The sequence below is a fragment of the Cyclopterus lumpus genome, chromosome 3 (assembly GCF_009769545.1).
Source record: "Cyclopterus lumpus isolate fCycLum1 chromosome 3, fCycLum1.pri, whole genome shotgun sequence".
Classification (NCBI taxonomy): Eukaryota; Metazoa; Chordata; class Actinopteri; order Perciformes; family Cyclopteridae; genus Cyclopterus; species Cyclopterus lumpus.
In genome coordinates, this window is record NC_046968.1 from 12,928,492 (window position 1) to 12,953,015 (window position 24,524).

A 24,524-nucleotide genomic window follows, 5' to 3' on the forward strand; every position below is an offset into this window, starting at 1 on the left:
CAAACCACATTTCAACTCTTTGACTTTTAAATGTAACTCTTTTAGTAACTGAAATGTTTGCATTGGATCTGAGAAGCTTAATAATGTGACAGATATGCTGGATATAAACAGTTTTCTTTGGCACTATCATAACAACAGTGTGACTGAAGTTACACACTTCTGCATGCTGATAAAAATTGCCTTAGAATAATATGAACATATCATATAACAACAAAATTATAATTTCAGTTTTTTTAAGGATGCTTGCTGAACTATTTGTCAAAACAAAACCAGTAACAAAATGACTGGAGGAAAAAAACAAAACAATAACACTCAAAATTTAAATAATAGGGTAAGAATAAAACAGCACCTGAACAGAGAACTACAATGACGCTGAAAGGACTGTACAAACACAATTTCCTGTATTTTAGCAAATAAGTGCATGGATTTGTTTGAAATAATTTTCCTAACATGTTCCTTTGCCTATCATCTGAACTAAACTGCAACTCCTGTTAGACAGTACAGCATCACCTCCCACCAAGCTCTCCGCAAAGCTCACTCACACACTGTGGTTGCTTTCTCCCACCAGAGGCGTTGAGAAACATGGCAGTGCCTCGCCACTTAGTAGTAATCTACTAAGAGTAATCTTCACCCGTCCGTGTATTTGGATAATTATTTTATTGCAACATTTATGAAGGTAGTCACTGTTGCTTTTAGATTTGGATTATAGTGCCCCATTCTCACCATGCTGGGTTTGTGTAGACATTTCAGGGGTCAACAGGGTCCCCCATCCAGCCGACATCAACACATCATGTGGCCCAAGAAATGGCGGCACTGTGCTCTTTGGCCTTCATGCGCAAAGCGGCAATACTGGAGGACTTGCGGTCAGGGTCCATGTTCAGATCGTACGTGTTGATGCCTGTAGCCATGCCAGGAGGCCCTCCAAACATGTTGCCCATGTGAGCCTGTCCCACATGACCTACGGGACTCGGCATGCCCAGAAAATCAGACATCCCGCTGGCAGAGTGGGGGTGAGGTGTCATACAGGGGGTCCCAGTGTCGCAGGGGACAATGCAGCCCGGCACAGGAGATGCTGCGCTGCTGCCACCAATCCAAGAGGGGTTCTGAATCTGAAATATTGGTTGAAGTCCACATTGTAAAAGAGTGACATAATTGTGGCATCAACTGTGACACAATGCACTTGCTGTTTAGCATGTTACATTACATGTCATTTAGCTGACATTTTTATCCAAAGCGACTTACTATCATGTTACATTAATACACTGTAGACACAGCTACAGGGAATAATTCAGGGTTAAGTGTCTTGCTCAAGGACACATCGACTAGGGCAGGGATTGAACCACCAACCCCTTGATTGAAAGACAGACCTGCTAACCACTGACCCCACATGTTAACTACAAAGATTACTGCAGGCTATTACAACTATTTTTAGATTGATGTCCTGCCTCTCAGGCTAATAATTTCCATTTGAAAAAAAGGTAATCTTGCTTTAGATTCAATATTTAATTGCCTTTATGTGTTTGTCCTAGTTAGCTATTGTTTTATGATGATATGGTTGTGAGCAGAAATGGTTTGAAAAACCTTCCTTATTGCTGCATTCAAAAACTAAGCGTTGCATGTGAGCAAAGTTGTTGGAGAATCCAACAGGAATTGCAAACAATAGGAAAACAGAGGGAATGTTTTGGAATAGCTTGGATATGAACGGTTATTCGCTGTCTTGCTGAACATTGAGTGGCTCCAGAGAATTGCTGTGCCTGGCTAAAAAATAGTTCCATTACGTAACTTCAGAGAGAACATTAATTTACTTTTTACTCTTTGGTTTTTGCATGAGGTATAACTTGTTCATTTCTTAGCTTCAGGGGCAATCATAGGAAGATTTTGTTACGTTTGGACAGAGCCAGGCTTGCTGTTTCCCTCTGTTTCCAGCCTTTATGCTAAGCTAAGCTAACTCCCTGCTGGCTCTTCCTTCATATTTAGGGTGCACACTTGACAATGATATCAAACTTCTCACCTAACTCTCAGCAAGAAAGTGAATAAGTACATTTCCCAGAATGTCAAATTATTAAAAGATTAATTTATCTGTCTTTGACAAAGAGAATGAGGGCTATTACAGTGTTGATGTATTGAAGCAAGTTTCCGATCTTCAAGTAGTAATGACTTTGAGGTTGGAAGGCAGGAATCAAAGTAAAAATGTAAAATCATGTTTGGTTTGAGAAATATGTCTGTGATATTGAGTAAATTGGCTAAAATATGTCAAACCTGTATTGAAGTACTCATTCTGTACCTGTGCGTAGTTCTCAGGACGCGTCAGAAGAGGCAACTCGTAAGCTGTTGAGAAATGAGTTCGGACCTGCTGCATCTGACCAAAACGCTCCCTTTTCCTCCATTTGGCCCTTCGGTTTTGAAACCACACCTGCAGAAAGAAAATGTCTGAATGTCATAAAACTGGCAGGATTGTTTTGTGTTTCACAGGATCTTTATTTTCATCTAGGAAAAGTCTATCAAGTCTTAGAAAAGGTTTGTGTTTAGAAATCAAAAAAGGAGTGTAATGACTTGTCCAGATACTTTCTTGAACAGGAAGTTTCCTCTTGATCTGAAGGAAATTCTTTTCTGTCGATACAAATCTACGTTACCCTTTCAGATCATCCAATGCAAAAACATAGATAAGTATCCACCATGATATCCGCAGCACATCTAACTTGAGTCTGAACTGTTCGCAGGCAAAAACAATTCAGAAGCAATGGAAGTAACATAGATGTGAGTCTGCGGAGTTGAGGGAGAAAAGACACTGGAGAATTTAAAAGAAGAAAGGGGAAAATGGACTCTTTGTAAACAGTGTGCTGCAACCTCCACTTCACTGAGGTTTCTTAAAAACAAAATGAAAACAGGTCTCGTCCCTCTCACCTTTGCTTATTTGCTGTCTAACAAGAGCTTTTTCTCATGACTTGTGTTTCCCATAATCATCTCTGACATCTAAATATGACACTGTTGTTTATTAAAAACATTATTGTGTTTGAATTACCATCAGGGTGTGTGGAAGAGATCTGCAAACTCTCTGATGGGCTTTGAACCTGACGTGCTTGTCTTCAAATGTGAACAAGTTCAAGTATGTTATACAACTCTTGAGTAAGTGACTGGACTGATTATGGCAGAAAAACTTCTACTTCCTGACTAGTCCTCGATATGATTTTGCGGATTTCTCTTATTTCATGTATCCACTCTTTGCTCATAACTCTCAGGAGGCAATGTGGGGAATTGAAAAGTGAGATGGGATTATAACTGGGGTTTGTTTGCATTTTCCTTTTTAATTTCCTGAGGCTGAAAGCTCCCGGCTTTGAGATGATGTCTCCTTCTAAATTAAAGAAGCACACAGATTTGAGGACATAATCCTTCTCTCCTTGATGATTTCATACATCTTCTTCAGCACTGTCACTCAGGATCCACAACCCCAGACAAGATCCCTGTGTTTCTATCTAAATAAGTTTTGCTCTGTGATTTTTATACATTAAATATGCATGTAAGGTATCACCAAAGCTCTCATCTGCCACTGCCTGCTTTAAATCTGTTGGCTATTATACAGGGAGAACATATTTTGTGTGTTGCACACACTGCGTTGTGACAGTAATTGGTAAAGACCATGACAGCTTAAGTAGCGGTGGTGGACTTTCAATGAGACTTTATTTATGTTACAGCCCAAGAGAGAAAGAGCAGAGAAATGCCAAACTGGCCCAGCAGGAGAGCAGTTTGGGCCTAAAAACACTTTGAAGTGAGAGAACGGCTCAGAGGATTGATAACCCGCCTCTGCTGTCACTCATGTCAGCTTTCATACCAAAGTAAAATGAAATCCAAGGCTGAGCCTGGCTTCAGTTTTCCAACACCCCCAAAGCACTAATAATATCATGGAAACACCTCTGATCAGTGTTTGTTGCTCATTAAAAGTTAGTTCTATTTTGCCCAGAATCCACATAATTTCTCATTGTCCTGGTCAAGTAAAGGTAAAGTGCAGGACAACAGTGGAGCGATTGATATATATGATGCAATTCAAATTTGATTTTCTTTGGTAATGTTTGAAACAATTTTTTTTTGTTTCAAAAGAAGATTTAAAATATAAAGTATTATTAATGTCTTCATATAAGTCTCTCAAATCCCCAAATCCTCACTATTTATAGCAATTATTTTTGATATTTATTATCAAAATAGAAGCCAATTTTCATGCTGTTGAGTGATCGATGAATCAATTATTTAAATCCCTAAATCTGAGAAATAGTTCTGGGAGCCTGACTTCGAATATATTAAAGCATATTTTCAGTTTTTTTTTTTTACAGGTCTTGGTCATGATTCATCATTCTCTTTAGTTAAATGTCTAAAGTAACTGAAAAATATGATTGACCCCTTTGGCATGTCTGCAAGTGACCAGAGGGAACGAACATCTCCTTCCTAATCGTTCAAATCAGGTTTTCCTGCCTTTTCATCTTCCACTAACTATTTGGGTCTATAAACTCATACGGACACCTGTGTTTTCCCGGTGAACTCCACATGTCAGATGCCATCTTGGTTCTGTGAGCTCTCTCGGCTAACAGAATAGCAAATCTGAGAAATGTGATGTTTTTTAAACCCCGACCCTTGACCCCTGACCTTCCCATGTATCTGTAGCGCATATGACTGATCTGAATGTAGTTTCTCCCTTTGAAACTGAGACTGAAAAGCAAACAACTCCAGACCCTAACGTTTTTCAACTGAGCGTCCCTTGTTGTTTGGTGAGAGAACCATCAGACAATGAGGTGTGATATCGGTCCTCTTCAGAATTATATTCACATACTTATGGCATTTTTTCATTTTGTATTTGAACAAAAATGCGTGTACATTTCTTAAATTAAAGTAAACTTTTCAGAGCAATAAATGTTTTTCTCTTCACATTTCTTACATGCCAGAGCTGTGAGTCAGTTTGCTTGTGAATGACTAAAATAGTTAATTTTCTGGCATCTCGTGTCTTTTATCTTTTTTGACTTGACTGTTTGAAAGGGCCGCTGGGAGAGCCGAGGACTGTAAAGCTGCATCCATTCTGAAGCAGCCGGGTCTGTGATAGTATGAGCACAGAGCAGAGCGGCATACCTTCAGAGCCTCGGGGTTGAGTTATAACCCTGCGGCTGAATAGACTTCCTGTGTTTCACTGCCGAGGTTTTCTGATTTCTGTTCCAGCGTGTCATGTAAAAGATTGCTTTCAATAGAACTCTTATCTCATCCCACGTACGCTACTGGCACACAACAAAAGTGTTCCCAAAATATTACATCTTTGCATTTGTTTTTTTGGCAAAAACTGAAATATGTGATCTGATCTGAAAAATCTGATATGACTTGAAATACCAGTTGACAAAATGCTCAAATCTCATGGGAACGGTTTCACACCTACCCTGTAGACCACAGCAGGGACACATTCTTGTCTGAACAGGAAGTTAATGAAAGAAAAACACAGACAATCCAAGGGCTTTGGTAGTGTGTGGTGCACACTCACTCACACACACACACACACACACACACACACGCACACACACACACACACACACACACACACACATGTAAACACGCAACATGCTTGACACACATGAACAGAAATGGGGGCGGTCTCTTTCTCGGTTTACCAATGTCATTGTATGTAAACCTGTAGGCATCGGGCTCGACTGATACCTGCAGAACTGACTTCACATCGTATCGAAACAGCACGAAGCATAAAGCCACTGAGACGGTCCCATCCACACACAGCAGATTCAAACAAGTCTCCTCGTATGTTGATAAAAAGGTCTGCTCTCCTAAAACTGCACATATGAGGCCCAGGCAGCTCCAACTTCACCCCCATGGGCCCCCTGGCCTCTGTTAGCTCCCACTCCCCCACTCTCTTCCCCATGACTCCCACATGACCAGATAAATCTCTCATGTTGTGTGAGTGACGTTATCTCTGCAGATGTTGAAGGATCCATGAGGTTGTGTTGTTCAAACTTCCTCTGTGCTGCTGTGACGAAGAGCTCTTTCTTACTCATTGATAGGACTGGTTGCCATGATTACCTTTTGAGATCCTGTTTGAAATCGGATCGATTTCTTCCGGTTTGTTGGTTTGTGTTGCTGTTTTTTTAATTTATGCTCAATTTATTTTTCTGCTTGTGAGATTACCTAAAACACTGTTATTGAGTGTCCTGCATTACCTGCACACGGGCTTCAGTCAGGTCAGTCCTCAGTGCCAGCTGCTCCCTGGCGTAAACGTCAGGATAGTGCGTCTTCTGGAAGACCTTCTCCAGCTCTTCCAGTTGATAGCTCGTAAAGGTTGTGCGGTTGCGCCTTTTCTTGCCCTTGTTGCTTTCGCCGCCATCGCCCTTGTCCAGAGGACTTGACAAGTCTGTGCCTGGTGGCCTATCAGAGGCCGCCTTCACGCACTGATCCTTCACAGCCAGGTAACTGGTGTCCATTCCAGGTGGGTCGGAGTCCGGCGCCAAGTCAGAGTCTGGCAGACCTGAACTGTCTTTACCTGCAGAGACGGGAAGGAGATGAAAACGGTTCGAAGAGGTTCATGTTTTAATCATTTACGCATGATTGAAAAGATGGAGTCAGATCTTTGTGAATGTGTTACCCTCTCACTAAAGATGAAAATAATGATGTGCATGTAATGCATAATGTTCTAAATTTAGTCGACTGATGTAAGTGATGTGTGCGGATTCTTCAGATGAATAAGACAGAAGACATATGCAGAGAAAGCTGTTCATATTGAGAGTTTCAAGATCCTTTTATCTTTCTGGAATGAGTTTTGTCCTACATTAGATATATTTTCAACCTGTGACAAACATTGCTAATTTGTGTTCTTATCGTCAGAAAACAAACAGATTTAAACCATTTTTATTGAGCCTCTACTCAACTCTAATATTCAGTTGCTTGCCTCTGGCCATATATGTATGATTTATTTGTAGGATCAGCATAAAAAACATGGCCTCTGATGGGTGGAACAAAGGAATTTCTCGTTCTTTGTAAGGGAAATTCTGTGACAGTTGTGCAATCTGGCGCATGGTGCTGTGTATGTGTGTCAATCTGTTTGTCTGTCTCTGGCTGTGTAATGGATGGCCTGGATCACCGCCTGCTTTCAGGACCCAGTTGTAGTTCGTAGAGCATTCTGTGAGGTGCTGGAGACACCATGGCCCATAATTTGAGACTAACAGAAAGTTGCAGCTTTTTTACTGCATACCCTCCTCAAACACCATCAGCTCCTCAACACAAACACATTGTTGCCCTGCCCTTCACTGAACTATACAGCAAAGACACATATATTTGGATTAATACACATCCACATCAAGGAAGATGTAAAAGCTGAATGTGTATTGTTGTAAGCTTCTTAACCCCCCCCCCCCCCCCCTCTCTGGCTCAGTCTAGTGGTGACTCACAGCTCTGCACCCACCTGCTCCTTCAATACCATCTGAGGTGAAGTTGTTTTCAGGATCGAGGTCTCTACCCATCAAACCATTTGTCAGGTAAGAACCCGGAGGTGTGTGCACGCAGTGAGCACAGGAGATCTCGCACAACCCAGTGACCCGCAACTCTTAGCCATGTTTGGTAATGTGCTGCAAGGTGAGGTGAATGGATATCTTGTCATATAGATTCTCTCTGACAGACACGGGCACCAAAGTGTATCTCAAATGCATCTGTTTTTGTCTTTGTAGGATAAGTTATGAATTAAAGTACCGAGATGTTGACACAAAGATGTTTGAAAAAGTCAAAAATTGGTCAGATTTCCCCATTAGATGAGGATTAAAACTATAGCAACATTGGTGTCCATGTAACAGATGAATCAGGGGATACATTTTATCAAACATGTTGCTATTATTCTTAAGTGTATATTTGTTTTTGTCTTTATTTTTGGGGAGCTTTTATTTTATTTAACTGTCACTATGTCACCTTAGACTGTCTTTCCTTCCAGGTGTGCCAGCGTCATATTAAGTTGCTGCACTAATTTTTGTCAGGAAAGTATAATTTGTCGCTTTGCAAATTTGTTTTATATAATATTTTGTATAAGAATATACACAAACATATAATATATAAAAAGGCAATGAAAAAAATATAACAATTGTTGCCAGCTGCAGAAGCCCATTGTCAAATAAAGTTGTCATACGGATCTTATTTTCTCTGATTCCGCCTTGAAGAACTGTGAGGCGTTTCCGCTCAGCAAGATGCAACGAGAACTGTGGCTCCGGAGATGTTCGCCCTCCAGTGCTGGAAACGGAGTTGCGTTAAGGAGACACGTTTTGGTGGCTCTGTTTCTGCTCGCTGGGGGTCATCCTGTTGGGCTTGAAGGGAGCAAATGTGTTTTATCCCAGCATCAATACTCTCTAGTTATTTCATCATCTTTCCCTGGCTGGCGCCCACTGTCGCCACAAGGCAAGAGCTGTCAGGCTGTTTGAAATCACGAAGCCTCTGGCTGATCAAAGGCCATTGTTTATATCGCATGTCATTGATGTTTTTTTGGCTCCAGCGGGATATTGTGACAATCTCCTGCTTGTTATCCCTACGATCTGCTGTAGCTGTGAGGCTCTCCAACAGCGCACAAGGTGAACAGCAGTTGGCCCTCCTGCAGGGGAAACCATATGTATGAAGAACATAGGAAAGTCGTACTGCAAACGCTGCCTGTCAGGATATAATCTCTGTGGCAGGAAGGAGTGACTATGAAAAACATACGGCGCATCACAACCGCCATCTCAATGTGCACGAGTTGTACAATTGGCTTTTTCTTCCACAATAGAAAGCAACATATTACACCTGTACTTGGGCACATATATGTCCCGAGATCCAGCAAACCAACCCAAGCAGACTATTTTCACTATGGAGCCAACAGTCAGCATCTGTTCCGCTCCCCTGTGTTGCAGCTCTCTGTGGTTCTGCAGAAATGAAATACTCAGAAAATGCTTCATAACAAGGTGTGCAGTAACGTGTTTAGCTCGTGAATATTTCCACCTGACTACAGAACAACACAGGAGTGTGTATACAAGTCTACATGTTCCCATGTAAGTCACACACACACAGCCCAGTTTAGTTTTACAATGTACGGACTGGTTTAATATATAGATTTCTTCTTCTTATGTGGACATCAGCGCTAAAATGATGTTCTTGTGGGTCAGATATTCAGCGTGGACAGCTATTAATTCCCAGTTGAACGCGAGGGGGAAACATCAAAGTGTAATTTAACTGGCTGTAAAGCGACAGGGCACCTTCACTGCCTCTTTATCGACTGGGATGACTGAGGTCAGCTCACAGTGTTAAGAGGAAACACTATAAATTACATACCACACGGCGACGGGGAGAGATTTACAACATGTTGCTCAAACTGAAAGAGAAGTATCCGAAACAGAGGCAAACATAAACAGTAGAGCGAAAGGAGATGGAGAAATAGAAAAGGAAAAGAGAGTACAGTTTGTCTAACTAAATACAGAGAACAGAGGGAAGGAAACGTGTGAGCAAGGTATTTATTTGTGTGTCTTAGATTTGTTTTACTGACGGATCGGGCTTGAACATGAGGATTTGGACATCTTAAACTTTGCCTTAAGAGGTGGCTGAGACACTGATTCTGATGATATGTGGTCTGGACCATTAGGCCAAGGCAAGAATATGATACATATAATTTACAATTGATTTATGACTCCTTAAAGGGACAACATTTAACAAATGAAGATCAGTGGTGGAATATAACTATGTTTACTCAAGTACTACTGTACTTGAAAGGAAAAAAAAGTAGATACTTTTGATGCTACGTTATGCTTCCATGGTTAAATTAGCCATACAAAAAGTAGTTAAATGGTTCATCCTAACCTGCTTCATTAAAATGCTGTTTACACATTAATGCATCATTGAAAAATAATCCTAGAAAATAATGTATAATGATATAACGCTGACAGGGTTCATTCTGTCTTGTACTGTAACCAGTGCTTTTACTTTTGAAACTAAAAGCTTCTAAATATGTAAATTTGACTTTTGATGTAACATTGCTACTTTCATTTAAATCTACAATAGCTGATTTTTTTTTGGCCACTTGGCGGCAGCGGAAACAAGTTGAGAACACAACACTAGCCTAACCTCACTTTTTAAGTTGCTATGGTGAACTTGTTAGCCAACAGTTGCTTATTTACTCATCCAGAACAATATAATGATTTATTTAGAGTCACGTTTCTGGCCACCTGGGGAACGTGAGTCCAATATTTACTCTCTTTTAGCTCTGTTTTCTGGTCTCAACCAATTCCTGAGAGAAATATCTCTCTCTCTAGCTGCTAAATGCTCCACTATGTTCACCAGCTAGTCACTAACTATGTATTTCTGATGTTTGCTGCTGAGAAGGTAGAAAGCAACATTATGAGAGCAGTGTGAGTGAAACAAAAACAGTAAAGTTGGAGGCCAGACACCTTAACAATGACCTGAAACTCACGTTAAAGCTCGGTAAAGCCGCGAAGAGCTGCAGATTCAGGTGATAATTTTCTTTAGGCTCATCACTACGAGCGACCTCTTCATGTGGATTGAATGCTGGAAAATAAATTGCATTCATATTTAGAATAACGTGGGTTTGCCGGGTCTACGGGCCGCCGCTAAAATATGTGCACAGCGGAAACAGAAGACTGTGTGGACTCCGTGCCGCGATGGGTGCCGCCGGTAGTTTGTTAGACTCCATTTCTAAGCTAACGTTAGGTAATGTTGAACACTGTTGGCAATGGAGGGGAGAGGAATAAAGTTAAGGGACCAACTCTAAGGGGTTAAGCGATTACGTCACACCCTTTGGATTTCCCCCTAAAAAGTCTGTAACGTAGAAATCTGTCCACAGGCCGTTATAGGCAACCGAGAAAGTTGGGGAAGATCTCATTTTTGATGTTGCGTTTAAATCCTTTTGAACATTGGCACAAAAAAAAAATGAATACAAAAAGTTACACTCCGTGAAGTAAAATGCTGAAGATGCAGTCACAGTTTCTCTGACCCTCTGTTATTGAAATCCACCCGTATCTCTTTTGGAAGTACAAATAACACGACTATGAATAGCTTGGCCCTATACTTGCTCGGTGTGGTGTCAGGTGCATTCATCAAAACATTTTGGGACAACACACATACACACACACACACACACACACGTTGGCCATGTGGATGTGACTCACTGAAAGAACCTCATCAAACATCAGCATCGTCCTAAGTTTTCTTTTATGAGCATGTGATAGGTAGCAATTCACTTTGAAATTCAACGCCGCTGACTGAGTGGAGCGATGGGCCAGCTCTGCACGCTGTGCAAAACTCACAGTGTGAAAAAAAACCTCCAGAAAGCATACGACTAATAAATCACGCACTCTTTGTCTTCCTCGCTTTCTCCCCCTCTTCCGCCCAATTGCTGTCTTCCAAATGTTTCTCTCAGACTTTGGAGCAAAACAGAATTTCCTCCATCTCGTGTCTTTTTGTTTTCTGATCGAAGGAGAACATTAATCCCTCGGAGTGGAGAACACTCGCTAGAGTACAATTATTGTGTGCATGCACATAAAAGGAAGAGATACTTTGCTGAGAAACTCACATGCAACATGCACAATCTCTTTTTCCTTTATACCAAGGATTCAACTTCCAAAAAACCCAAAGACATCAATCTGAACAATGTGCCATGCAACAATACTGAGAGTAAAACAATATTATAACTGCAGAAAAATAACTATTCAATAAAATAAAATGTAAAAAGATGAATATACATCCACCAAACTTGACCCATGGAAATACAGTAGATTTGTAAAGTTGTCTTTGAGACAGACACACAACTCATAAGTGTATTTTGTTGGCCTTCCAGTGCAATTAAACTGCATATTAAATATATATATATACCCTAAAATGTTCACTATAATTGTATTATTTCTACTATATCTGTCTAGAGTTGAAATATATTTGTAAATCCTACGTGCTCAAGGGCGTAAGTATTCAACTATTAAAAATATATCAGATTCAGTTTCAAATATCAATTAGCTTTAGTATTTAATAAATGTGCCTCTCCCCTAAAAACCTTTATGCTAGTTTTTGATGCAACATTGTTGAAGCTACATGACTATACACAAGAAGGGGATACCACAAAATGGTCGGCCATTAATGTTGAGAATACACAAACAATGATCCTTTCTAAAGAGAAATTCAAGTCTAGTGAGTGCAGGGGAAAAGTAATCTTATGATACCGACACGACAGGTAAAAAAAAGACCCTCTGTGATGTGCAGCCATGACGCCGTCCTTCCCGCTTGGTCCGGTATAAGTGTTCAGTTTACATGAAGCGGTGACAAAGAGACGCTGGACCACATGAGCCTTTCTGCCCTGCTGCTCTCACTCGGACATGCAAACTGAGCCTAATGTAAATTGCTCTGCCAAAATTAAAGCTAAATGGTAAAATGATCCTGAGTCCTTGTCACCTCCACTCATGTCATTGACTTGCTGAAGTGTGCCACAGTTGTCTGGGCCGCATGGCTGGTTCCCATTACTCCCTGCTCTACGCAGACGGCCATTACGAGAGGCTAAAATGGTTGTGCGAGGGTGAAGATGGTGAGGGAACAAAAAGGCAGGAGATCGAAGTACAATCACATCTGAGTGTTGGTCCGGGGGGATATAAATGTCATGACATGTTTAACTTGCAGGGCAGCAGAACCGGATGGTATTCTCGCTTTGCCCAAAATAAATGACGGTTTAAGTCGGAGTGTTATTGGTGCAAAGATGCCATTACTGTGAGAAATCCCTGGCTGTAAAACACATATAAGCAATAAAAGGCACGATCCCACCATAATTAGGCCTACAATTCAACATGAAACATCAAAGTAACATCCTTTGTCTTATTGGTGTAGTTAAATGTGTATCATGTAAAACCGGACCCCAAATGTTGCAATGCCCTCGACTTTGACACCACAGGGTTGCAAATGGGGGTTTCGAATGGATTTTCTTTGCTGTGTGTGAGCAGTGAAACTTGTCCTTCTCTCCAAACAGACGAGGGCAGGAAAGCCGAGCTAGAGGTCAGCACCCGGAGACACCGAGGGACAGCACGGACACATCAAAAGAAGAAGTGTGTTGTCTCTGGAGGATCACAAAGACTATGAAGAAACTGACTCCAGAGCCCTGCTTTCTCAATCTGCAGTAAAAGTTTCATTTGTTGGTGACCAGCATGGTATTTTACACACCTAAAAACAATGTTTGACTTGAATATATATGTTTGACTTGAGTATATGTTTGACTTGAGTATATGTTTGACTTGAGTATATGTTTGACTCGAGTATATGTTTGACGCATTTACTTTACTAAAGTATTTCCATTTTAATGCGGCTTAAATCGTCCACATTTTAGAGATAAATATTGTACTTTTATTTCTCTCCATTTATTTATAATCACTTTATAAAAGATTTTTTGTGGGGTTATCAAATAAACCAAGTATTGTATTAACATTGAAATGCTGATAATGCCGATAATATACGAATACTCTGCATAATGACTTGTTTACCTTTTGATTCTTTAAGAGCATTTTTCTCACAATAATTCTGTATTTTACTTGTAATAAAGTAATTCTACATTGTTGTATTGTTACTTTTAAAGAATGATGAGTACTTCTTCTACCACTGTATATTTATATTTTGTACTTTTGGGATGTACCTCTACTGCTGTTGTAAGACACCAAGTAATTTTTAAATCTTCACACACTTTTTCCGGCAGTTTCTTTCATCGGATGCTGTCGGCTCAGTCGGACCTCCAGCTGCTTGTTGTTTTCAAGTAACAACAAGAATGTCAATGTGTTGAGACAATGTAACTGTGTTAGTGACTCTAATGTGTGCAAATGTTTATTATGCTATGCTGCTTTTCATCGGTCAACAATGTCTTCATCACAGCTTCAGGCTGCCCTGAGAGCAATCATCATATCACCTTTTACTCAACGAATCAAGCCACAAATTATAACAACAAAGTCATTTTCTGAAACTTGAAACTACCATGCCATTGTGTAAAATACAGGTTTGATTAAAGAAATGACTCGGGGACTAAAATACACCAGCATTTTCCAATAAACACATCAGGAACCATTTATCCTTTTTCTCCTCTGCTATATATCTTACTGCTGCCTTCAATTTATGTAGAGTTAGTGGTGTAGAAGTCAGTAAAAAGATGGGTTAACTATTTGCAGTCTGTGAGAGACACTATCTAGTCCTTTGAAGAAGTAAAAATCTAGCTATCTTTGCGTTTACATCTTTAAAATGATGTAGCTATGTGAGATAAGATGATAAAAACATGAATTTATAAGTATAACAACTCTCCTGTTCAAAGTCTGAAGAGTTAAAGGAGATTTGCCTCTGAGGGCCAAGTCACTGCACCATGTGAGCAGGAAATAAAGGCAAACAGAGCAGTTGGACATCTGAGTCGCATTAATGCCAGAGCTCTTCTTGTCTATAAGCGCAGGGATGTTTTTTCCTGCCATGAATCCGGTGATTATATTTAAGTCTCCGTGTTGTAAAAAGAAGATCGCCTGTAAACCTGCGATGGGCTATAGTTGTACTTTAAAAGTCTAAAGGGAAGAAAAAGAAAAACAAGCAAGAACAAAACGTTATGGTGTGTAACTAACTCGCCCCTCCGCGCGCGCATCTGCTGCTGACAGGATCTGATGGCGTAACATTATGATAATAGTCATACAAATTCTATAAACATTGTAGAAATTGGAAAGATGTTTTTTGGGATATAAATTCGTTTGCCACTGTCTTTCTTCATGGTTTGGACTAGAAGAGCAGTTTACTCACAGCCAATCTGCGGTTTATTTACAACTCAATATAACGATTTTATTTCGTCTTGATTTACCGGATGTGTCAAGGTTAATAGGTAATAAAACGTAACAGCCATTATAAAAAAAGACTAACTTTTGAAAAGATTGATCTCTGACATTTTGAAGATGTAAAGGCTATTTTTGCTGGCCGATTTCCCAAAACTGTCAAAACCTCCTGAAACGAATGCTCTAAAGGGTTCAATGTAATACTGATGGACAAGCAACTCGAGTAAGTCGAAGAAAAAAAGAGTGATGACTTCCTGCGTAAAAGCGACGAGTAAAGGATGTTGGCCTTCCATTATTATTAATGGTATTATCATTATTATTATTATTGCAAATAATATAAAATGGCCTCGCATTTACTGCATATATCGTTTGTACAAATTGTTTGGGGGCCTAAAACTATATTTTGAACAGAACAATTCGTTGATCCATTCACAACAATACTCATCAGTGGATTATTTCCACATGTAAATCAGACACATATGCGAGGACGAGTGTGAGGAAGATACTTTCAACTTGTGTGGCTTTATTCAGAAAGACATAATGTTTGTATTGCCTATAAACTCAAAATTAAAAGTTCAGAGCGTCTCTTTTTAACAAAGTGTAAAGAAGAAAGATTTGACATGATTGCGTTTTGTAGAATTTAATAAATAAAAGCTTTGACGCGTTGATGAGGCATGTTTCTCTGCAGCATTAGCAGCTCGAGTAAGGGGGGGGGGGGGTCTTTAGTTTCTTTACTATGTGTTTTTCTTCATTTCTGTCACTTAATTATTTTCAAGTTGTGGGCCAATGTTCAAGACCTACATTTACTATCATGCTCTCATATATATGTGTTTGTGTGTGTGTGTGTGTGTGTGTGTGCGTGTGTGTGCGTGTGTGTGTGTGTGTGTGTGTGTATGTCCTTTATGAGCAGTAGAGATGTGGTTGTGGACAAACCAATCGAATCAGTGTTTCCACGTTTTAATTTACCAAAAGCGTTTGACGTCTGTTTTTGATTCTTAACATTACAGTTTGCTTTATGGTATAATGCGTGTTTCCGGTTGTGGGGAAATAGTTATGTGGTGGGGAAAATAAACAGGAATGAATGCTGCTTCAAAGTGGCCGCTTGCCTAACGAGGGTCAAAGTTTTATTTACACCCTCATCATTCACCCATTACAGTAGAGTCCCCGCGCAATTAAATCTAATTGGAGCCAATCAGGCAGAGCAACGACTTGAAAATATTATCAGTTTGGAGCTCACTATTGGTGCCATCTGAAAACCTGTTAATTCAATTGTCAGACTCATCTCCAATATTAAGGATTGTAATGCAGATTATCGCATTAAAGGCGCTCTAATTTAATTTTGATGGCCAAAGAGACAATTTGATGGTCGGGAAGAGTGTCCTCATAACTGTGTTACGCTCATAACTGCTGGGCGCTTTTATTACGAGTTAATGTCCCGCGTGCTGCAGCTGGAGAGAACGAAGGAGTCCTCACGGGAGACAAGAAGAGGAAAACCAAACAAAGGTTTGTGTATTTTGCACCAAACCCGATGAAATTGTTTGTTTTTTTACTCGTGAATCAGAAGAGACAATTGAGGATGAAAAAAAAAGTTTGTGCACGGGACCATAATGGGAAGTTTATGTTTCATAAATTGCGATTTAAATTTCGAAATCACTTTATGGACTATATCGGCGGGTTTTGTCGGAACAAATGGCGCAATGATAGATGATGTTACAATTATCTGCACAGGTACAGTATACCTAATTCAACTGCTCGGAGAAAACCTCTTGACATGTCGCTGAACTTATGCTCCATATTTTGTGACAATTACGCTCTTTTCAGATGAAACCCTCGCTTCCCAACGCGTTGTGTTGGGATGCCTCACCTGGCCAAGTGGACTCCTGTAACTCAACCATCTTAAAGTTTGTTTTTCCACTCACCATAGCAGGAGATGAGAGCTCCGTTGTGCCCACTGTCTTGGTGCAGTTTGCCCTCCTCGGGGGTTGTTTTGCAAGAAGACCTCTGCATGAAGAGGTGGTATTTGCTGAAAGTGCCTTGCCCAGCTGTGGCGGCATCCAATGACTGGCACTCCTGCTGGAAGGGGCTCCGGGACTTTTCTCCGTAAGCCTGACCTTTGTTGGGCAGGAAGGCTGTGGGGCTGTATTTGGTGTCAGTGGCTGGAAATGTCCTAAAGTGGTCCGTTTGGTGATCCCTACCTTGCACTGCAGAGGGGCTATAATATGAATCCATGGATGTCATATCGCTGTATGAAACGCAGGTCTCGGCGTTCATGCCTAAAAAAACAGTGAAGGGAAGAAAAAGACCAAACTTCTCTCTCTCTCTCTCTCTCTCTCTCTTGGAGAGGGAAGTGCAGATACCCCCACCTCTCCCTCTACTTCATACAGACAGATGAACCTACACACAAACACACACACACACACACACACACATGCACGCAGAGACTGCAGCGCACACCAGACCGCAGCTGGGTTTGGTTATACAACGATTCAGATCTTTTCCAGGAACCACTGTCGTTGACCAAACACTCCAAACTCCCCCTCAGGTTTGAGCAGAGCTACACAAACCCTTCTTTCCTCAGAGGATGGGACCTGGCCTCAAGACCTCTCCCAAGTGCTGATGACATGACCGAGTTAGGTCGCTTATTAGCTGAAAAAAAAGAAAAAAAGTATAGTAAAATAGAGGCGGGGGCTTAACACATGACATTCGAGCAATTTGGATATGAATATAGGCTATGAGAGATGGCACTGGGGCGGAGAGGGCACAATTTTACGCTTCATTCGCGATGGTTCATCAAGGGCAAATCATCCATACTCGACCGATTGTGTTCAAGCCATATGCGGCTTCTGAATAAAATGTATTTAGTTTTTTAAAGTTTATAATAACTTGTGAATGCCTCATTTATCACTTTGAACGAATTATAGTCACTTGCATCCTTAATAATTATTTCAGCCATAACAAATCTTGATATAAAATTTGAAGAACCCATGAATGTGTTTAAATTTCTCTTCATTTTAGGATAAAAATAATATAGCGTATGATTACTCAAATAAAGTAATAGCGTTGGCGTCCAGGCTCATTATATTCCACAGTTAATCTATCGTTTTTTCTTGAGAAATCTTACTGCAAATAATTCAAGATCCAAACGTCCTTACATATAATCTTTATGATATGATATATATATATATATATATATATATATATTATTTCACAGCGAGCCGTCTGTTGCCTTCATTGACTAGTGAGTTAATTGTAAATCCTGTTTTCATATAAGGCCACCCGATGCATGTCAGTCGTTTATTGTCTGATCGTCGCGTGAAGCGCCTACCGGAACATCAAGGTATCCTTCGTGGGCAACAACAGGCTATTTAATAACCGTCGACAATAACAATGGCAGTGATTGATACTGAAATTACTTGAAGTTCTAAATACATGACATCATGTGACTATTCGTTCTTTACCGTCACTGTGTGCTTTTGGCTTGACAATATTGGAATACATTTTTTACAATTTTCACGTGTACACAAATGACACTTTTGTGTTTAATTTTTTGCTGGTTACCTTACCCCCAACCACTGATATGATTTATACATTAACCTCTGTAAAAACTCAACTTTCTACATGATCCACACGTTCTTATCTTAACATGCCTTTAGAGTAATATAATATGTTTTAAGACAATACAATGTATTTAAATACGACAAATGTGTTATGTTTGATCTGTTCTTTGTCATGTTAGTGAATTAAGAAAAACATACAGTACACATAAGGATGCCATAAAAACCTACGCTCACAATATAGTGTTTATTTGTCCCTCAGAGCCAGATCATTTTTAAGAGATTTAATTCCCAATGTGGCAGTTTCTCCGAATACCAATTTTATATTTGTAATTTCCATTAAAGCATTAAAGCTTGTGTGCTGCTACATGTGAGCTGTGTAACATTAAATTTACAGGGTTTTTTTTCACAAGCTAAAATAGTGGAATCAATGCTAAATGTATGCACCAAAATGTTTGCTTAAAAGAAATACTGCCTACTGTATATTTCCAACCTTCTTAATTAAATGTTTAAAATAAACAAATATATTGCTCACAAAGAAATCTATCTTTTTATTTATCTTTTTACCCATTACTCTGTTTGGTCCATCTTCTGATGCAGGTGTGCAGGTGTGACCTTCTTCTTTGCCTTATCGTTTGGTCAGTTCATGTCTGCAGCTAGAAACTATACACAGTCTGCACATACTTCTACAAACATATTCATACCATCATGCACACATGGTTGACACGTGCACACATATAAGCTCTCGTGTGAAGGTAATTTAGGAGGAAATCTGCTCCATCAAATGATTGTTTTTTAAATGAAGTCCGTCAGGCTGAAAGGTGTCCATGTTGAGTATCTGGCTCACACGGGGAAAGATATGGCTTTACAGCACTTTAAGTTTCATCTAGTCAAACCAATATCACATTACGTTGAACTCTCTCTCCGTATGTCAGCAGCATGATTCATGCAGTGAACCAGACATAATGATTACTTAGCTGAGTTTTCAACCTACTGAAACAGAATACTTCTGCCTATGCTATTCTTAGCAACGAGCTAATGTTAGGTAATGATTTTGGAACGTAATAATGTTTACACAGATTGAGTGAAATGTACTCTTGTGATTTCTAAAATGTAAATCAATAGTTTGTCATGTTCAGCACCTTCACCACCATGCAGGCACCAGAGTGTCATTGATAATTTAACTTATTCAGCCTGAAGCATAATGAACACCATCATTACTTTGAAATGTAACTAAATCTAGTCTCATCAGTTTTTATCTCTCGCTCCAAGTCTGCGACCGATGTGAATAAAGATGGAATATAGTGCGTTTTATTTCTGTTGGCATATGTTTAGAGTGTGGTTCTCAAGGTTCGTGCTTTGGCCACAAGCATGATCTGATCTCCTTTTATTTCACAGGGGAAAAGTGTCCCAAGTTGTACTAACTGTAATTGCTTTATTAAAAAACACAGACTCGCCAGCCCGGGATGGTGAGATGGAAAGTGTTGATCACTGTGGAAAAAAATATTTTTGTCTTTTCTGGCATTGTGAGTGAAAGCTTCCCCTTAACAGTACCCGCCCGCCTGCAATGAATCACACACACACACACTCACACACACAGACACAGACACACACACGCACGCACGCACGCACACACACACACACACACACACACACACACACACACACACACACACACACACACACACACACAGGCATCATATTTTACTTAAAGAAACACAAGTTGCTTCTGTCTTTATAAAGTAACACATTTGGCCAAAAGGCTGTAGAAAGAAGTTACCTTTGATGACAAAAGTTAGATATTCAACATCAAAGAGTAGATCAAGAGTCAAATATAATCATACATTTGATTTGACTGTCGGTATTTATTCTCCGGCTGGTTTAAAAGGATCACATGCCATCTATTATATATGTCATTGCATTTTATTATAAATACAAATATATTCATTAGCAGCAGAAAGACAAACTGTTTCACAGTTCAGTGAGGATAAGCATGATGAAATAAAATGTATATCTATTAGGTTAAAATCAAAACATCTAAATGAAATACATCCACTGTAAATGCACTATTCAGAGCACAGAATAGATAGAGTTATTACGTACAAGGGAAGTTTATTTAAAACTGATAAAGCACAATATTCTACTGAAAATGTTAGCAGACAGTTGAGAGCTTCTTCTTAAATATTTATCATCGCCGGATACTTCTAAACTAAGAGTCTATTGACTCTCAGCCATGACTAAATTTTTAGGAAGCACTGTGTAATTATGTTTTATTTTCTACATTTTCCCCTCACAGTGAAATACATACAGCCATTGTTCGTGGGGCACAATGAGGAAGACTGTTGTCACGGTTAGTGGCCTTGAAATGGCCACTCAGTGTGGGCTGTTTTCAGATGCCTTGTTCTATTAATCAGACTTGCAGGATATTTGCGAATGTGGGGGTTAAAAGAAAACACAAGGACGCGGAAGCGACATGAGCCCACATCCTTGCTGCAACTGACAACATTAAACTTTAGTCTTTCCCATTTGGCTTTAGCCTGTGGCAAAGCAACTTGATTGAGGCCTTTGATGGGCATTAATACACCGTGGAGAGACGGCTTTGTTCGGGAATGGAAATGAACATAAAACGGAAAGCGGAACAGGAAGGAGAGAGGCCCACAAGCTGATCTTATTTAATTTCACATAAAAGAGACATTCCATCTGCGCAGAAACAGTTTTTTTGACATCTCAGTATATGAAAACCCAGACCTACTCAACATACGCTAGTGTGTGCACAGCAAAGATTTGCTGAGCATTTCTGGAACCAAAACAGTTCAGTCTGGGCCATGTCGAAAACATCACATGTGGCAGCAGATCTTTTTTTAAAAGCACGACTGGTACAACTTTTCAGTGGCACTGGGTAATCAGCATGAGGGATGTTTTGGAGCACTACCTGGCTCAAGGAGAGGCGGCCCTGCCCTTAGGAAAGTGTCTGCTATTAGTCTGGACCACATTCTCTGCCTTTTACAGTGTAAAGAATGAGCCGCTCAAGTGTTTCATCTTCAAGCAAATATCTGCAGTGTATCTGACTGAATTAAAGATTACTCTCCTGTCATATCCCATTATATTGGGAAACAACAGCCCCACACCAGTTGGACTCTTTGATGACTACTTGACTCCACCCAGTTCATGTATTTTCAATGGTGGTGATGCAAATATAAGCTTTTCTTTTATTTCACTTTGGTTTGCAGTGAATCAAGTGATGACTGGGACGCTAAGATTTTTTTCAAGATTATTATTATTATGTAATATATACTGACACTTCCAGATTTGACATCTGACTGTGTCATTGTTTATCATATCCCGTGCATTGCTTATTATCTTAGCCAAAAGTAGGGATGGCTGTGTTCGAGGGCAAAGTCCTGAAGGAGTGAGTGGAGCCAGTGGCACTGATTTGGGGATTATGAGTGGAGACTTCTGAATCTCAGATTTAATGACAACCAAACATGGACCTGTAAAAGATGCCTAGACTTCCTCATGTTGTACATTTGAACAGAAAGAAATGTTCACAATGCTTATTGTGGTCAGTTCCACATTAGTAAAGATGTCAATGGTAGATGGGTTTTTATTTTCAGGCGGGTTCAAAGACACTGTAAAACATCATGCAGGAATAGTCTCTTTTCTAATCTTTTTTATCTTAACTTAATATAAATTCATACCTTTTACTCATTCATCAAGTCAACTTAACATATAGGTTACATTTTCAGAGCAAATTGAAACATCCTTTAAAGTCCTTTAAACAAACAATTCCACAACCCTTCTCTTTTGTTGTAATAAAAATAATAAAAAACAATGCTGTCTATGATGAAGGTTAGTCCCAGTAAAAATTAAAAACCCTGGGATTTTTGGTACAAAAGTAGCTTCACTAAGAACGAACAAAGCTGTGTAGCATGTGCGGCAACTGAAGAACTGATTCTTAAAATCTATAACAATACATTTGCAAGGCAAATCTGAGTGCACTGTAATGTGACAGTGTGACAGGGTGTATTGAAGTTGGAAACTTTCAACCATTCAAGTTATTCAGGTTTAGTTCAGTTAATTCACATTATAGGCCCTTTTCAAAGCAGCCATCTTGGCATTTCATTACAGGGTAAAACAGGTGTAATTATTAACATTAACCAGGGCCCTGTTCCATTTCGGTGGTTCAGGGCCCTGGTATTGTTCATGGCTGTGGCACACTAAATACAATGGGACGGTAATTATTTCTAACAATTACACTTGTGTTTACCCTGCTATGCCATGTCAACATGTGTGCTGTGAAAAGGGCCTGTTGAGGCAGCAGCAGATCTATATATGTATGTCAAATCAGTTATAATGTTTTACAATGAAAATTGATTTATTATAATCAGGGAAGTTCCTGAAACTGAACCTCTGTTTAGCTCCTACACAGCCTGTTATAGTGTATTTAATGAAGCTAACACATATTATATTTATATTTTTATACATTGAAAAAACTGTAGTGACACACAAACCAGCCAAGTTACTTACTTTACTTACAGGAAACTAAAGTTGAATGAGCACATGAATACGTCGATGTGATAGCGCTCATTGTCATAGTTTCTTTGTTGTTTTGCCAGGCCTCTCTGTACCGGTCAGCTCCTGCTCACTTTCCTCAGGCCACCCTCTCATTTCCTGGACCTGCCATCCTTTCACCATCCACCAGATGCCCTCAGTCCTGCTCTCCTGAAGGCCCTGCCCACCTACACACCTGTTGTCATTTCCCTCATCAGCTCTGACTGGCCTTCTGCCCTCACTGGACTGGTTATATAAACTAGTCCACCTGCATGGTTTCTGTGTTAGATCATTGCTGCTGCTATGCAGGTACTTGTGACCGATCTGCTGCCTTTGGGGCTTTTGAACACTGCACGCTTGACTGACTCATTAAATTCATCGTGCCGCTTCCTCGTCGGTCTGCATTTTGGGTCCATACCCTGTTTCCCTGCATTGCCAACGGTGACACTCATATTTGCTCTGGGGTATTATTTCATCCTGAACTGGGCTTCTGTATGGGGGGGGTGCTCGCTGTAGATTTTGGCACAAAAGCGAGTGATAACACACACAGTGTATTGATGAATGAGTAGAACAAAATTCTATACAGATGTAAGAATGCTGTTATGCTCTCTGAGCTGTACATCAGTGAACAATAGATCACAGTAAATGCTCTCTGATTCTCACCGTGAAACACAGATATATGACTGTATTTCTGATTCATGGTATATCATTGAAATCCTAAAGCAACGTGAAAGAGAAGAGACCGCAGACATTACATTCAATGTCTTTAATTCTTCTTTTTTTTCTTCACAATGTGATTAGTTGTTGTAGCCAAATCCAAATTGCTGTAAAAAGCTATACATTAAACATTAAAACAACTTCCTACAGACAGAAATGTGATTTTCAGACACCTTTTGTGGATTTTCTCTTTTCATCAGTAGCACGTTGCTGTAAAAGAAGAAAAAAGGTCTGAGAACTGAACCGTATTGGTTTGGATTGAAGGTCAGCTGACTTATGTGTACTTTATGGTCTCACACATTGAATGGTTTTCATTAAAAAATCTGTATGGTAATACATTTGCACCATTGAAAATGTTATGGTGAGGTACACAGATCATTTCTTTTGTCAATGTTTTGTCTTTCTGCGGTCCTGACTGTTTTGTTCATGAGCTCGTCCGAGCCTGCAGAGTGTCTTGTCCCTGTAGTGGTAACAGTGGTAACGGCACACCTGCAGAGTCTATGGCCAACCTGACCGAGTGTGTTCTGGGCACGGGTGAGATGACGCTCTGCCCGTTTGAAGCGTTGCGGCAGACTTTTATGTGCGGCTGAAATTGGTTTCACATGAGTCGGGGACCAAACTGCGTCAGCAGATTTTCTGATCAAATTAAATGAAGAACGAGGGGAAAGAAAAAGGACCCAGTGGTTGCACTTATCTTGAATTTAATAAAAAAAAAAAAGGCCCAAGGAGTTAAAGATAGAAAAAATCATCTGTTCTTGCTCTCTTTGGTCTCACTTTGAGTTTGGTGTGTAATCTTGGTGTTCACAGTCGGTCAGTCTGCACCTTCACGTCACACAGTGCCAGTGAAACATCTGCTTGACTTCCTGTGAAGGAGCTTTAAACATCT

At 40.0% G+C, this 24,524-nt stretch overlaps 1 protein-coding gene across 1 annotated transcript; it reads right to left on the reverse strand.

The window, feature by feature from the left end:
* Nucleotides 1-788: 788 nt before the first annotated feature.
* On the reverse strand, nt 789-17,087 carry alx4a (ALX homeobox 4a). The gene is made up of 4 exons (XM_034529146.1): nt 16,732-17,087; nt 12,302-12,316; nt 2,285-2,393; nt 789-1,109 (listed from the first exon to the last, which is right to left on the reverse strand). Exons 1-4 carry the CDS (start codon nt 17,085-17,087, stop codon nt 789-791), a joined length of 801 nt encoding a protein of 266 aa, XP_034385037.1.
* Between the last annotated feature and the right edge of the window lie 7,437 nt (nt 17,088-24,524).

What these genes read in the sequence shown, in the direction of transcription:
- alx4a (XM_034529146.1), bottom strand. Translation starts at nt 17,087, where the DNA reads ATGAACGCCGAGACCTGCGTTTCATACAGCGATATGACATCCATGGAT. An exon ending in GTCCTGAGAACTACGCACAG is followed by an intron (nt 1,110 to 2,284) that starts GTACAGAATGAG and finishes CCAATATTTCAG; the next exon opens with ATTCAGAACCCCTCTTGGAT.